Below are 16,539 nucleotides of genomic sequence, written 5' to 3' on the forward strand. Positions count from 1 at the left end.
TTAAACAGTACTTTATGCTTTGTGTGGGTGCAAACTGTTGAAATCTTTACTTAGTATATACTAAGTTGATCTTCTGTATATAAAGATAATTAAAAATGAATCTTTTTTATTTTTTTGACAGGCAGAGTGGACAGTGAGAGAGAGAGAGAGAGAGAGAGAGAGAGAGAGGTTTTCCTTTGCTGTTGGTTCACCCTCCAATGGCCGCCGCGGCCAGCACACCGCGCTGATCTGAAGCCAGGAGCCAGGTACTTATCCCGGTCTCCCATGGGGTGCAGGGCCCAAGCACTTGGGCCATCCTCCACTGCACTCCCTGGCCACAGCAGAGAACTGGCCTGGAAGAGGGACAACCGGGACAGAATCCGGCACCCCGACCGGGACTAGAATCCGGTTTGCCAGCGCCGCAAGGCGGAGGATTAGCCTGTTGAGCCACGGCGCCGGCCCTAAAAATGAATCTTAATGAAGAATGGGATGAGAGAGGGAGTAGGAGATGGGATGGTTTGCAGGTGGGAGCGTGGTTATGGGGGGAAAAACTGCTATAATCCAAAAGTTGCACTTTCAAAATTTATATTAAATAAAAGTTTTAAAAAAATAAATAAATTTTATCAAAAAAAAAGGAAAGAAAATTATCTGTAACCTCAGCTAAAAGTAGCACGGCCAGCTGTGTGCACAGCACATGTTCTCTAAGAGTTCCTCACCTACTGCTTACGGTTTTATACTGCAATTAAATTTTATCACATACATTTTCTGCCTGCTCTTAAACAATCACATTTTTTGTTTGTTCTATTCTGTGTAATTCAAAAAACAAGGAGGTTATTTTTTAGGATTCTCTTTGTTGTACTGTTTATACTGCTCTTCCTTTCCCTTAAAATGAATAAATACAAATTATGTATAGCACACATGTGTGACTTTGTCCCTTTCAATGATGCTATGTAAATTTGCACTAAATATATTTCATGCCCAAAGGTTGCTATCATCAAACAAGTTACAAAAACTTACATTTTGCCCCCTTTAGCCCTTCTCTTTTAATTATACAAATGATGAGCTCTTCACTGCCAATTACCCTAGAAAGAATAACTTAAAGCACTTTCAAAATGCTGCTTTATTTTCTCATTCTGGCATGCTCTGGCAGGAAATGCAACTTACCACTACAAGTTCTGTTGTCAGCATTAAGAGAGTAGTGGGCAGGGCATCCACAAACAAAACCTCCAACTGGCACAGCCAAGCAAAGGTGGGAGCAGTGCCCATTGCTGGAAGCACATTCATTCCACCCCGCCTGCCGAGAGGAGTGAAAAACGAGGATGTCCATCACATAATCCAAATGGCCCTGAATGATGGTGCGGTTTTGGCCGCTGGTTTTGTTGGCACGCTCAATGCTGCGTCGGCTCCAGTCCGTCCAGTAGATGTAATCTTGGTATTGAGTTAAGCCAAAAGGATGAGGCAAGTCATCTGCTATAACTTCACGGTTGAGTCCTATTTTTGGAAAGGCAGTAGATGGGGAAGAAGCAGAGGGATGCAATACGGGTGAATGTCAGTGTCTTCTTGGTCAATAATATTAACAAAAATAATGAAATAACATGACATTAATCTGCAAGCAATTTAAAATACAACAATTCAATAAAAAGTAATTCTAAACCCAGATCAGTCACCATCTACTGTCTGACCCCATGCCTTAAATTTAACCCTCCTGTTATAAATCATCGAGTTTGTTTAAACTTCTACAAATGCACTACTGTGATTCTGTTTTTATTTTCTCTACTTAAGAATCTACGGTTCAACTTTTTTTCTTCCTTCCATAAAGATGGAAATACATATATTGTATTTCACTGGTCACTTCAGGACTACCTACGGAGTTGTAAGTATTACTACAAGCCCAAAAATAATGAAATTTTCACCCAATAAAGAGATATGAATCCAAGAACTAGAACCATTACTATTACTCATAAGCAGGATGTAATTCTATAATAGGAAAAGAACCTAGACATTCCTCCAAAGCTTTAAGTATCTAGCCAACACTGAATAGTAGCCACTGATTTTTGCATAAAGAAAATATTCTGCAGCTGAATAAAAAATAATAAAGCTTACCAAGCATATTTGAAGATTCTATTAAGTTGGTATCCAGGTCTGTCCAATAAAGCCTCCTTTTGGCATAATCAATAGTTAGGCCATTTGCCCGCCCCACATTGGGAACTAATGTAGTACGTTCACTTCCATCCATAGCAGCTCTGTCTATCTTGGGTTTTCCACCCCATTCAGTCCAATACATAAATCTAAAAGGAAAACAATATTTAATATTTCACTTTTGAATACCTAGAAGAAAGGGCCATATTCATAGACATTAGCTAGAGGAAAAACAAAGAAAATACATGGTAAATCAAGGAAATGGGTAAAACAAAGTCATGGCTACAATTCTTTTAATTATTTTGGCACCTTCAACTAAGTATCTTTTTCTCACATCCAAAAAGGGAAGTGAGTCAGCTTTCCTCAGTCTTTCCAGTGAATTTGTTCCATCCAGACCTAGGAATTGGAAATAAACCAATGGTTTCTTTTTTGCAGCACTGGCATTTATAAAACTAATATTTAAGAAAACAGCAAAGGATTAAAGCTTTAGTTTTAAGAATCCGGTTCACCTCTAAATAAAATATCTTATGCATTTCTGAATACAAGAAGCTTAAGTTTTTAAAAGCTGAACTAATTTTCAACTTGTATAATCAAGTTTCCCCCAAAGCTGCAGTAGTACATCAAATGCAAACATGAATAATGTCTTTAAATGAAGTGAAAAGCAAAGCTTCGGGTTGGCACTGTGGCTTAGTGGGTAATGCTGCGACCTGCAGTGCAAGCATCCCATATGGGCGGTAGTTCGAGTCCCAGCTGCTCCTCTTCTGATCCAGCTCTCTGCTATGGCCTGGAAAAGCAGCAGAAGATGGCCCAAGTCCTTGGGCACCTGCACCAGAGTGGGAGACCCGGAAGAAGCTTCTGGCTCCTGGCTTCGGATCAGCACAGCTCTGGCCACTGCAGCCAACTGGGGAGTGAACCAGTGAATGGAAGACCTCTCTCTCTCTGCCTCTCCTTCTCTCTCTGTATAACTGACTTTCAAGTAAAATAAGTAAATCTTTTAAAAAAAGCAAAGCTTGACAACATATTTGATCCCAAGTCTAAAGGAAAATGCTACATAAAGACAACCAATGAGTCACCCCTTGAAGGAATGAATGTTGACTACTATAATCCCTGTGAAATTTAGAAAGTTCTTTTGCTTATATTTTACTTTTTTCAGTTCCCTCTAATTTTAGAGCAATCGTTCAGCATAGGCATTTCATAGATGAGGATGCCAAAGCCCTGTAAGAAGTATGAATGCCTTGTGTTTTCAAGTCAGTTACATGGCAGACCTTAACCAAATGCCCTTTCCACTAAACTAGTAAGGGGCTAGTTGTTGAGACACTCTGAATACTGGCACTGGGAAAGTACACCACATGCCAGCTCTCATGAAACACCTGTGGACAGACACACTCTCATCAGCCTGTCACCTGGGATTCGACTTGGTAGCAGTGTATGAACATGCTTTTCTGAAAATTAAAGTTGTCCTAGGCTTTGTTTGCATTTGCACTTGTCAGTTGACAGGCAAAAGCACAACCCAAGAGCCACAGAGCAAACAAGCGTGAGGGAAATTTCACACTTGCCATCAGCAACCTGCACTGGAGCCCGCAGTCCCCACTATTAAGTGTATCTGCCCGGCAACTAATACTGAGAGCAAAGATCACCACATTCCCACCACAGTATGTCAGCAGTGGCTCTGATGTGGGCCTGGAACTAAATGAGTAACTAGCACATCAGGGAATTAATGTGGTGGTGTCAGAGAAAGTATTTTTAATTATGGATACAGTAATTACACATATTTAAATGTGCATACTGTTGGTTTCTTTTAAAAAAGGAATTTTTCATTAAATTTTGGTTTCATGGCCAGCTATTTAGTTTGCTGACTCTTCTAAGAAGGATCATCTACCCTTGAAAAACACATCATGTTGTAAACAAACAGTTCAGTCTGTATCATAATACCCAGGTTTCTCCAAGTTTATAACTGTCCTCTTTAAATTAATACTCTAACCTGGAGGGTTTTTAACAAATAGTAGTCTACCTCTTATTCACAGGGGATCCATTCAAGGCTCCCACTGGTACCTGAAACCACAGATAGTACCAAATCTATAGATAATACATTTTTTCTATACATACATATCCATGATAAATTTCAATTTACAAATTAGACACAGGAGATTAACAATAATAAATAGAATAATTACAATATACTATAACAAAAGTTATTTAAAATGTATGAACTGTTTATCTCTGGAATTTCTCACTTAACATTTAGTTATCTGATCAACCAGGGTAACTAAAAATATGCAAAGCAAAAATGCAGATAAGAGTGGACCGCAATAGTGACCCTTAGCCCACAAACAGTTTCAGTGGGTTTAGTACAGCAGGTTTACAATCTAGTGTAACGGGGGGAGAGGCTATAAGCAAATATAGGCTGCAAATACCTCAAAAAAGGCCACTCACTTAGTATATAAACACTAATCAACAGTATTTATTAATTCATTTCATTTTCTTCACCCAGCGTTAATAATGACAAAAGCAAAATCGAGCTCATAATTCCTCATTCTAAACCAGTAAAATCTCAATAGTTTCAAATATAGCCTATCTGTTATTTTGTTGTCAAATCCACATGCATTATTTATAGATCTCAAGAATATAATCCAGGATGGCGCCACGGCTCACTAGGCTAATCCTCCACCTTGCAGCACCGGCACACAGGGTTCTAGTCCCGGTCCGGGCGCCGGATTCTGTCCTGGATGCCCCTCTTCCAGGCCAGCTCTCTGCTGTGGCCAGGGAGTGCAGTGGAGGATGGTCCAAGTGCTTGGGCCCTGCACCCCATGGGAGACCAGGAAAAGCACCTGGCTCCTGGCTCCTGCCATCGGATCAGCGCGGTGCTCCGGCTGCAGCGGGCCGGCCGCGGCGGCCATTGGAGGGTGACCCAACGGCAAAAGGAAGACCTTTCTCTCTGTCTCTCTCTCTCACTGTCCACTCTGCCTGTCAAAAAATTTTTAAAAAATAAAAAATAAATAAAAAAAAGAATATAATCCGTAACTAGGCCATGTTCCTCAAAATGGGCAATGAAGCTGTAAAGGACAATACATAAAGCTATTATTTACCCTTCAGCAGGGTCCAATGCTAGAGCTCTGGGGCTATCTAGATCTTTCCACACCAAAACCTGTCGATGTTGCCCATCCAACTTTGACACCTCAATTCGATTTGTTCCTGTGTCTGCCCAGTACAAGTTCTTCCCTAGCCAGTCCACAGCCATGCCTTCTGGATAGTCCAAGCCGAATTCTACCACATGTTCCAGTGCACTGCCATTCATGAAGGCTCTGCTGATGGTCTGCAAAAATAAAATGAACAAGTCAGTCACATGGCTTACGAATCGAGCACAATTCAGAAACAAGGTCTGAACTGCTTTCTGTTGGGAACAGGATAGTTCATAAGCACCAATGTCTCTTAACAACGTTGACAAAATTTATATGCATACATAAATATACTAATCTCTACTAAACACAACTGTGATCTCAAATTTTATTGTCAATTCAGTTGAAACTGTTAAGAACCAAAAATCAATTCTTCAAAAAAAAAAAAAAAAAAGGTAACAGAGTGATTCTTCTTTTAATTCTTCTTTTAGCAGTAATCAAGTGCAAAAGATCTGACCAGAATGCTGTAGACTCTTTACTGGTAGTCAGCTTTCCAAAGTATGTGAGTATGCCAAGTCATTGATTCAATCCGAGAAACTCTAAATAACCTTATAAATCGGAATAGCCATTACTATCCATTAGTACCACTAAAGCTTTGCATTCCAAAGAATTTGAAACCACCACATTTTAAGCTATTTATAACAGATGCTACTTCCTGTTGAACACGGGATAAGTACTCTGTGCCCACAGATTTTCTCACCTAATACGCTCAACAGCCCTCCAAGACCGGCAGCACCTCAGCTGCAGAATGAAGGAACTTAGAAGGCCCCCCAGTAAAAGCCAAGATTTACTTATGTACTTCATTTATTCACTTGCTCAATAAAATTTACTAAATATGACTAGAATCCAACTCTCTGTGGGTCCTACGCCCATGCTTTTGCATATTAGATAAAAGTTTATGTACATTATCCAAACCAAGCCCGAATCACTGCAGAAGAAGAAGAGATATTCTCCAGATTCTCTGGTCAGGAACTTCCCCCTCTATCCTTGTATGTTTTTCAATATTTATTTTAGAAAGAAGAAAATAAAGATACACTATCATTTTAAAGTGGTCTTTTCTTTTAAAAAATAATGTGTTTATTTATTTGAAAGGGAGAGTGACAGTGAAAGAGGGAGAGGAGGAGAAAAGAGAGACCTTCCATCCTTTGGTTCACTCCCCCAGTGCCTGCAGCAGCCAGCCAGGGGGCTAGAGCTGTGGTATAGTGGGTAAAGCCACTGCCTGAGGCATCAGCATCCCATATGGGTGCCGGTTCAAATCCTGGCTGCTCCACTTCCAATCCAGCTCCCTGCTAATGGCCTGAGGAAGCAGCAGAAGATGGCCCAACTCCTTGGGCCCCTGCACAAATAAAGGAGACCTAGAAGAAGCTTCTAGCTCTTGCCTTTGGACAGGTCCAGCTCCGGCTATTGTGGCCATTTGGGGAGTGAACCAGCAGATCAAAGATTTCTGTCTGTCAGTCTGTCTCTAACTCTTTCAAATAAATAAATAAATCTTTAAAAACTATGCAAAACAAAACAAAAAACAGCTAGCCAGGGATGGACCACACTAAAGCCAGGAGCTAGAAACTCAATGCTGGCCTCCCAGTGGGTGGCAGAAACCCAAGAATTTGGGCCATCATGTGCTGCTTCCCAGGCACACTGGCAGAAGTTGCATCAGAAGCATAGTAGCCAGGACTCAAATGAGCATGTCACATGGGATGCTGATGTCCCAAGCAGCAGCTTAACCCACAGTACCACAACGCCTGCCCTGATAACTGGCATTAACAACCTCAGTCAGGCTCCAAAATTCTGTTTCAAATAAGTCAAGAGCCAAGCCTCTATAAGCTGTTTTATGTGAAGCATACTACTATTTACTCAGCTAATTACAGAAAACATCACTCATCATCTTCATGTGGAACAAACTAGAGGGAGGTTATTTCTTGCAGATTTAGAACACTAGCAAAATATCTTGCATTAAAAGGTACCTAACGAAATACTGAATGGGCCTTTCTCGTCACTCCTTAAAAAAGTTAAAAAAGGGTTTCTGCTGAACTCTACCTAGCAAGCAATGAGGGAGATTGGTCACAGTACAAAGATTCAGACACTTTAGAAGTCCTCTTTTTAGTCACTCATTCTTTCGCTAACCTTGAGTGATATATCAGTCCAGTAAATTCGATTGTCTGTCACATCAAAATCCAAAGCAGAAGCTTCTTTGACGCCAGTGAGTGGAATGGCCACATTATTATTATTTGTTTCCAAAGAAATCCGTCTGATATCGGCTCTCCGTGAAAACAAAAGAAAAGCCTCTGGGACAATGCAGGTCTTCATGTCACTGATGAGCTCAAAGCCAATGGGGCAGGCACAGCGAAGGCCCTGAGGTCTATACAGGCAAAGATGGCTACAGCCCCCATTTTCCTCAGCACAAGGGTTCGATCCTAAAAGAGAAGGGAGTGATGAGGGGCACAAAAGCACCAACACTGACAAAAACCAACATTTTCACTTGAAAATTAGTTAGGTATCTGGTTCACAAAGACCTATGATTGTATGCATCTGCTTTCAATCTGGAGTTTCAATTCTAATCTCAAAATCAAGCAATATTAAGATTAGTCGAGAGTGAAAGTACAATGAAACACTTGCTTTTTTACCCTTAGAATGCTTTAAAATAAATTGCATTATTCATATATAGAATTAATTTTTTGATGACAGCATTCAAGTGTCTATGTATCTATTTGTAGCCATTCCAGCTGTTGAAGCCAGAGTTTGAAGTCAGCATTTAGAAGATCCCCTTCTGATAACAAAGGGGGAGAGGTTTAAACAGAAATTCTCTATTGTCTTATATCACAACATTCACAACTTACACTGTTGATTTACAGCTACCATCTCCTTCTCTCATTCCTGGTCTCTACTTCTAAGTAAATTCTGGAATCACTTACCAATGATTCGATGAACATTCGTGGCCTTCAGGCCCATGAGGTCAGGCAGCTGATCTATGATGATTTCCCTCTCTGCACTTCGCTTGTGTACTCTTTCGATGCTACGTCGTTGCCAGTCAGTCCAGTAAACGTAGTCACCCAACAGAGTGAATCCAAATATGTGAGGAATCTTGTCTTCCACCAGTACTCGTCTTCCAGTGCCATCGGTATTCATAACCTTCAAGTTTAAGTTCAGAGACAGAGAGAAGGATGAGGTATGTACTTTTCCTTTCAGGGTATGTGAAAATGATGAATCTATTGCCTGTTACATTAAAACCCAAGAGGCATCTAAGATATTCTTATAACAATGTTTTCACAAAATTATAACACGATAATTTTTTAAAAATATTTTTGAAAGTACCCTTAGGTACTTTCGCTCTTTTTCTTTTTTTTTTTTTTTTCTTTTTTAACGGGCAGAGTGGACAGTGAGAGACAGAGACAGAGAGAAAGGTCTTCCTTTGCCGTTGGTTCACCCCCCAATGGTCGCTACAGCCGGCGCACCGATCTGAAGCCAGGAGCCAGGTGCTTCTCCTGGTCTCCCATGGGGTGCAGGGCCCAAGCACTTGGGCCATTCTCCACTGCACTCTCGGGCCACAGCAGAGAGCTAGACTGGAAGAAGAGCAACCAAGACAGAATCCGGCACCCCAACCGGGACTAGAACCCGGGGTGCCAGCACCGCAGGCAGAGGATTAGCCTACTGAGCCGTGGCGCCAGCCTGTAACACGATGATTTAATGAGAATGATTTCAAATATTCAACGTAAGCTCAAATAACTATTTGATCTTTCCTCCAACTATTACTCGTCCTTCTAAAAATTCTGGCAACTTTAGATTTAGGATGAAACCCTTCTCTTAAATAACTGTCAAAATTAAAAATACACTAACTTCACCTTTCTTGTACATCTGTTTTCAAATTATATCTTCACACACATATCACATATTTTGTTTGTTTGTTTGTTTTTGACAGGCAGAGTGGACAGTGAGAGAGAGAGAGAGACAGAGAGAAAGGTCTTCCTTTGCCGTTGGTTCACCTTCCAATGGCCGCCGCAGCTGGTGCGGCCGGCGCACTGTGCCGATCCGAAGGCAGGAGCCGGGGTGCTTATCCTGGTCTCCCATGGGGTGCAGGGCCCAAGCACTTGGGCCATCCTCCACTGCACTCCCTGGCCACAGCAGAGAGCTGGCCTGGAAGAGGGGCAACCGGGACAGAATCCGGTGCCCTGACCGGGACTAGAACCCGGTGTGCTGGTGCCCCAAGGCAGAGGATTAGCCTAGTGAGCCGCGGGTGCCGGCCACATATTTTGTTTTATAATGTATTTTATCCTGCAAAGTATACCTTTTTAATATTTAAGAAAAGCAAGATTCCTATAAAGTCATGCATCTTGTTTTCAGAGTTAACACCTGTTTTGGGACCCCTTCCACTTAGCATACTTTTTCATTCTTACTGGAGCAACAACAACAAACAGATAAAAGTGCTCTCATTAAACCCCTCACTCCCCTGAAGTTATAATCACAAAGTATCTGCAGTTTACTAAATCCTTTCTGTAACTATGCTTCAGAAAATAAGGATGTACCTACCCTTCCCAATTACTCCAAAGCAACATTACTGAATTCTGACACTCACATTGTAGCAACACGCACTGTTGTGTTCTAAGAGAGAGTTCAAGTCCCCAACAAAGGGCACTTCTACCATTCAAAATGTCTTGTGTACAAGACAAATGAGCCTTCAAAAGTGCTAAAAACATATACATGCAAACAAAACCTGACCCTTAGCCATCTAAAAAAGGTGTCAGATGTAATCTGACATGAAACTATTAATTTCTTTACCCATAAGATCAGTAAGAAGTATTCCAAATAAGTCAACACTGTGATGAAATGACAACCAAACATTATTTTATCTCACGCCCCATGATTTTAAGGACAAACCAAGCATTTGAAAACAGAAGGACCTAAACTGTGCTAACTCCTTGTATTTTCATTTGCAAATACCAATAAATACTTGATAAACATCTGATGGATGACAGATTACATGTCTAATCTTCATTTATCAATCTCAGATACAAGGCCAATTGTATACATTTCTAATTAAATAGAATGCTTTGTCTTACAGTCAGAAATAGTTAAAACAAACAAAAAAAACTAAATATTACTCCAAGTCCTATATTAAGTAAGTTAGTAACTTCTCCTTAATTTGAGGTTTAGGTTTACTACATTTATATTTTCTTGCAATAGACCATTCCTAATAACATTTTATGATATCCATGTTACGTCTTAAAATGACTTTGGGTCAAATACCAAAACAGTGCTGAGGAGTAAGACAACAAAGCCATGAAGGAGGGCCAATTATCTGCTTATATAGCTAACTAGAAACTAGAACACAGGCCCTGGAGTAACAGGACCATCAAGTCACCTGTTTACAATGTGTCTTCCACAGTTCCTATCAAAGAGGTTTGTAAGGAATTCAATACTCCCATGTTTGCTAACTGATTTTCAATGGGGCTGACATGAAATGAATATATCTATCATAAATAAGGCAAAGCAAGAGTATCCCTTTCTATTCTGTACCTATCTCCTACAAAACTTTTTGCTCTCTTTTAACCTTGCATGTTTAAAGTGTTTACGTTAAAGCTTTGCTTTTTCAGACTACAGGGTTCAGTGTTCCCCTTCTGCATAAAAACCACCTACTAGAGAGCAGGACTATGGATCACAGAAAAGTCCTACTTAGGTTAAAAAGGAGAAAAACAAATCTAAATGATCACCATCATTGTCATCATCTCTAGACAAAGATTGGGAATTTACATTTTAAAATATCAGTGACCACAATTTGAGATGCAGGATGTTGAGGCATACTAAAAACCCCAGTTGTCTGGGCCTGCGCTGTGGCACAGCGGGTGAAATAAAATTGATCAGATTTGTGAACTGGAAGACCACGCCTTCACCACACCCCTATGTGGCCTCATGCCCCTACCTGATGCCTTTGCCATGCCCCTGTGTGGCCTCATCCCCTACCTGGCCACACCTGGGTGCCCACCAGCCAATCAGGTTAATTAACCACTCCCCTTTGGCAATGGGTTAAAAGCTGGGCCACGGTGTGGCCCGGCCTGCTCTTCTTCCCTGGCCTCTTGCCAGGACAGGGTTTGCTATAGCTCTGTGCCTCCAGGGCACATGGCCATGTGCTCTAGGCTTCCTGGCCTAGATGCTCATCCACATGGCTGGTTCCTGGTGCTTGGTATAACTCCTATTCACCTCTCTCCCCTAAATAAAGCTCTCACTTTCCTATGCATCTTTCTCACTAAATAAAAGCTTAAAATGTACCATGCTGCCTCGTTTATCTGTGCCAGTATTTAGAATTCTTCTCTAAATATTAGGCAAGAACCCTCTAGGGCTTATTAATATTGAGGATTTAGTAATAAGCCCGTGGTGAAATCGTAAGGCACCCCAAATTCCAGTAGCGCATGTGGCACCCTGGATAGCATTTCTAGGGAACTTTAAGGGGCCACATTTCAGGGTAAATTTCAGGGGGTCTTGTCCGATTTCAGCTCGGCTGCTCCACTTCTGATCCAGCTCTCTGCTGTGGCCTGGGAAAGCAGTAGAACATGGCCCAAGTCCTTGGGCCCCTGCACCCACGTGGGAAGACTGGAAGAAGCTCCTGGCTCCTGGCTTTGAGTCAGCACAGCTCTGACCATTGTGGCCAATTGGGGAATGAACCATCGGATGGAAAACACCTCTCTCTCTCTCTGCCTCTCCTCTCTGTGTATAACTCTGATTTTCAAATAAAATAAATAGCTCTTAAAAAAAAAAAAAGAACAATTCCAAAACATCTGGGTTCACACAATTCTGCATCTTCTATTTAGCAGTTAACCTTCACTCTTCTACTCTGAAAATTTCTCATGATCAGCAAATAATATTGTGACGGAAATAAATTTGTATTCCAAATTTAAGCTCCATCACTCACTGCATGATTTTTCAGAGCAGTTTCCCATGTGTAAAACAGGGAAACAGACAATAATATCATGGGATCATGTGACGATGAAGTAAAATAATGTTAAACTAATAGCACAGTAGGTGCTCAGTGATGCTGATTCCTGCCATCTAAAATTATTTTATTAAGGCATATTAGTCTCTAAATATAAATAGCTAAATGGTCATATTAAGTTGTTAGAATGTGGTACCTCAAAATAAAAAATCAATATGTAAACAGAAAAGAATATGTGGAAATAGAAGTACAAAACAACCACATACTGTTAAACTGAAAAGAAAAAAAAAAATGATTCACAACTGTTTCTACCTGTCTCCTGGCAACCAGTAAAAACTAAAAAGCTACAGCCTTACTCTCATTTCCTACCCTCATTTTATTGTTTGCTTTTGTTATTTAAATCTAAAATAACCAAAATAGTAAACAGAAAGTAACAGTTTGTGAATCTGACTAGAGTATACTTTTGCTGCTCTACCAAATCCTCATTCCATTGCTGTCCAAAATCAAACATTAATAACCATCTAATGAATGCAAGTCATTATGGATGACATGACAAATGCTAAGACTCTCACAACAGGACTAAGGTATCACAATCTAGTTGGGGAAGTGAAACCACATACCCTCTCCAGACTATAGGTAACTGGGAAAGCCTCCAGAGAAAGTAGCTGAAATCCATCTTGAAGAATTAGAATGCTGACCACAAGAAAGAAAGAAGCATTTTCCAGAATAAAAGAGAGAACACATTAAGGCACAGACTCAAGGGTTTGTGCTCAGATTGAGGCAGGAAGAATACAAAAAGGGACTCCGTGGAGAATGCATCAGGCAGATTACCATCCCATGGCTTGTATTAGATTCCAGCAACTACAGGAGCCGGTGCTGAGGTGCAGAGGGTTAGGCCACCATCTGCAATGCTGGCATCCCATATGGGTGCTGCTGGTTCGAGTCCCGGCTACTCCACTTCCAATCCAGCCCCCTGCTAATGGTTTGGAAAAGTAGCGGAAGATGCTGCAAGTCCTTGGGCCCCTACACTCATGTGGGAGACCTGGGAGAATCTCCTGGCTCCTGGCTTCAGCCTTTACAGAAGTCCAAAATTCCTTATCTGAAAGTGTTGGGACCAGTCACATTTCAGGGCACAAACTGTTTTGGATATTCATAAAAGCTAACACAACACTCATTGCACAACACCTCTATTTGGGTTCAGGGCAGCACCTCATTGCCAAACACATCAATATTCCTGCAAGGGAACATGCAAGTATTCCCACAAGGTGGAATAAATAATGATCACAAAGAGCCTGACACTGCGCATGACAGGTTTTTCAACTGACTAAAAAGATGCTGGGCTTTCGGAGTTGTCTGGATTTCAGATTTACAGATAAAGGGCTGTACATCAGAAATGCTTTGCTCACCTTCACTCCAGTCCCTTGACAAAACTGGGGTTTGGATCATACAAACAAGGGCCTCAGGAAGAAGAAAGGGTGCAAAGGACATATTTTTTTAAAAAAGTTCTTCACGACATCTGGTGAAACAACAAACAGTAATGGCACTCTTAAGAAGGTCTTGAGAGTAGCAGTGGCCAGGAACTCAAATTCAGTTTCTGAAAAGCCACAATTAAATATGGGTTGTTTTACCCACAGACCAGCATTAGCCCTTTCCAGCTACTTCTTGTTCACTAACTTTAAAAGCAAAAACTGGCCAGCACCGTGGCTCACTTGGCTAATCCTCCGCCTGCGGCGCCGGCACCCCGGGTTCTAGTCCCGGTTGGGGTGCCTGATTCTGTCCTTGGTTGCTCCTCTTCCAGTCCAGCTCTCTGCTGTGGCCTGGGAAGGCAGTGGAGGATGGCCTAAGTGCCTAGAACTTCCTTCATTCAGGCCTCCCACGTGGGTGCAGGGGCCCAAGCACTTGGGCCATCTTCCACTGCTTTCCCAGGTGCATTAGCAGGGAAAGTGGAACAGCTGGGGATTTGAACTGGCAATCATATGGGATGACAGGGTTGTAGGCGGCAACTAAACCTACTATGTCACAAATGCCAGCCCCTATTACCCTTTCTTTGAGTCTCAGAAGAGAGACAGGTAAGACAGAATGAAGCTGAGACTCATGAGTGGCAGAAATCCAATTATTTGAGACATCACCACTATATCCCAGAGTTTGCAATAGCAGGAAGAGTCAGGAGCCAGAGTAGGCAATCAAACTTAGTGGCTACAATGTGAGATGTAGGCTCTTAACCGCTAGGTCAACACATACATCCCATAAACTTTTTTTTTTTTTTTTTTTAAGATTTTATTTTGAGAGGTAGAGTTACAGACAGTGAGAGGGAGAGACAGAGAGAAAGGTCTTCCTTCCCTGGTTCACTCCCCAAATGGCCACAACAGCCAGAGCTGCGCCCATCCAAAGCCAGGAGCGAGGAGCCGCCTCTGGGTCTCCCACGTGGGTGCAAGGGCCCAAGGACTTGGGCCATTGTCTACTGCTTTCCCAGGCACAACAGCAGGGAGCTGGATTGGAAGTGGAGCAGCCAGGACCAGAACTGGCACCCACATGGGATACAGGGACCACAGGCAGAGGATTAACCTACTGAGTCATAGCACCGGCCCCACCATGAACTTTTTTAAGTACCCTCCTGCAAATGCTCACATGTGAGCAACATGTGTCAATCCTAAATTTTCAGTAATTAGATTTTATTAAGTAAAAAAGGCAGTAAAATTAATTTTAATACTATATTATCTTATTTAGCCAAGCATATATCAAGTACTTTTACCACTGGTTCACCCTCCAATGGCCTCTGCGGCTGGCGCACCGCGCTGATCCAAAGGCAGGAGCCAGGTGCTTCTCCTGGTCTCCCATGGGGTGCAGGGCCCAAGCACTTGGGCCATCCTCCACTGCACTCCCGGGCCACAGCAGAGAGCTGGCCTGGAAGAGGGGCAACCGGGACAGAATCCGGCGCCCCAACTGGGACTAGAACCCGGGGTGTCAGCACCACAGGCGAAGGATCAGCCTATTGAGCCACGGCGCCGGCCTCTAGGTCTTCTTAATATGTATTTAACATATTTGAGAAATATAATTCATGCTAGTCACTTTTTTTTTTGACAGGCAGAGTGGACAGTGAGAGAGAGAGAGACAGAGAGAAAGGTCTTCCTTTTTGCCATTGGTTCATCCTCCAATGGCTGCTGCGGCTGAGGCGCTGTGGCCGGTGCACCACGCTGATCCGATGGCAGGAGCCAGGTACTTCTCCTGGTCTCCCATGGGGTGCAGGGCCCAAGGTCTTGGGCCATCCTCCACTGTCTTCCCGGGCCACAGCAGAGAGCTGGCCTGGAAGAGGGGCAACCGGGACAGAATCCAGCACCCCGACCGGGACTAGAACCCGGTGTGCCGGCGCCGCAGGCAGAGGATTAGCCTATTAGCCACATCTGGCTAGTGACTATACATTAGACTGTGCAGAACTAGAATATCACAGTGATGACTAAAAAAAAAAAAAAAAACAAACTAACTGGGATCTTTTTCAGTTCACTGTCTCCTCCCATACCTATTATTTTCAGTCATGCCCTAGACCCATCAAGCTCGGCAAAGCCAGAATCAGATTTCTTCCATTTGGTTTTTCTTTCTTCCCAGTTTCTCTATACTAATTGTAATATGAGTTTAATTTTATTGTTTGTTTTTATTGATTTGAGAGAGACAGTGCTCCCAATCTACTGGTTCATTCCTCCAAATTGCCTGCATCAGCTGGGGTTGGATCAGGCCACACACAGGAGCCAGGAACTAAAGCGAGGTCTCACACCTGGGTGGCGAGGAGCCCACTACTTGAGCCATCACCTGCTGCCCTCTCAGGATGCACATTACCAGGAACCTGGAATCAGAAGCAGAGCTGGACTTGAACCCAAGCACTCCATTGTGGGATGCAGGCATCCCCAACTGGCAATTTAACCATAGGCCAAATGCCTGCCCCTATTATGGGTTTAAATTATCTCTAATGTAAAGTAAAGCAAAGCTGAATATTCTTTTTACACAGCATTTGCAAGGTTACATTTCAGAACACTAGGTGGGATTTCTAAGAACAAGGACAAAGACTTGATTCTATATTTATAGTCATATGAATAAGAAAATCCATCTCTGCTATTTTCTTGGCTCTTCTCTTATGACAGTCTACATTCTAGGTTGGCCACATAACTGATAATGAATGAAGCTGGGTGGGTCATGATAATCTTCACTCCAATTTCCATGTGTCTGAAATGTTTTATAATTAAAAGAAAAACGAAGGGCCAGGAAGATAAGAACCAAGTCCAAGAGCACTTAAATAATAATAACTGCTGCTGTTAATAAATGCTGTTATTTTTG

At 42.2% G+C, this 16,539-nt stretch overlaps 1 protein-coding gene across 2 annotated transcripts in view; it reads right to left on the reverse strand.

Moving 5' to 3' along the window:
* Positions 1-16,539, reverse strand: part of LRP6 (LDL receptor related protein 6) — a 178,183-nt gene that overhangs the window by 46,922 nt on the left and 114,722 nt on the right. For both annotated transcript variants that reach the window (XM_002712655.6, XM_089304601.1), the window contains 5 exons: positions 8,204-8,420; positions 7,416-7,705; positions 5,205-5,431; positions 2,083-2,267; positions 1,144-1,470 (listed from right to left, as the gene is read on the reverse strand). In XM_002712655.6, coding sequence (XP_002712701.1) covers positions 1,144-1,470; positions 2,083-2,267; positions 5,205-5,431; positions 7,416-7,705; positions 8,204-8,420 — 1,246 coding nt within the window. The remainder of the gene's footprint in view (positions 1-1,143; positions 1,471-2,082; positions 2,268-5,204; positions 5,432-7,415; positions 7,706-8,203; positions 8,421-16,539) is intronic.

Source organism: Oryctolagus cuniculus, chromosome 9 (genome assembly GCF_051225735.1).
Source record: "Oryctolagus cuniculus isolate XC-2025 breed Fujian yellow rabbit chromosome 9, ASM5122573v1, whole genome shotgun sequence".
Taxonomy (NCBI): Eukaryota; Metazoa; Chordata; class Mammalia; order Lagomorpha; family Leporidae; genus Oryctolagus; species Oryctolagus cuniculus.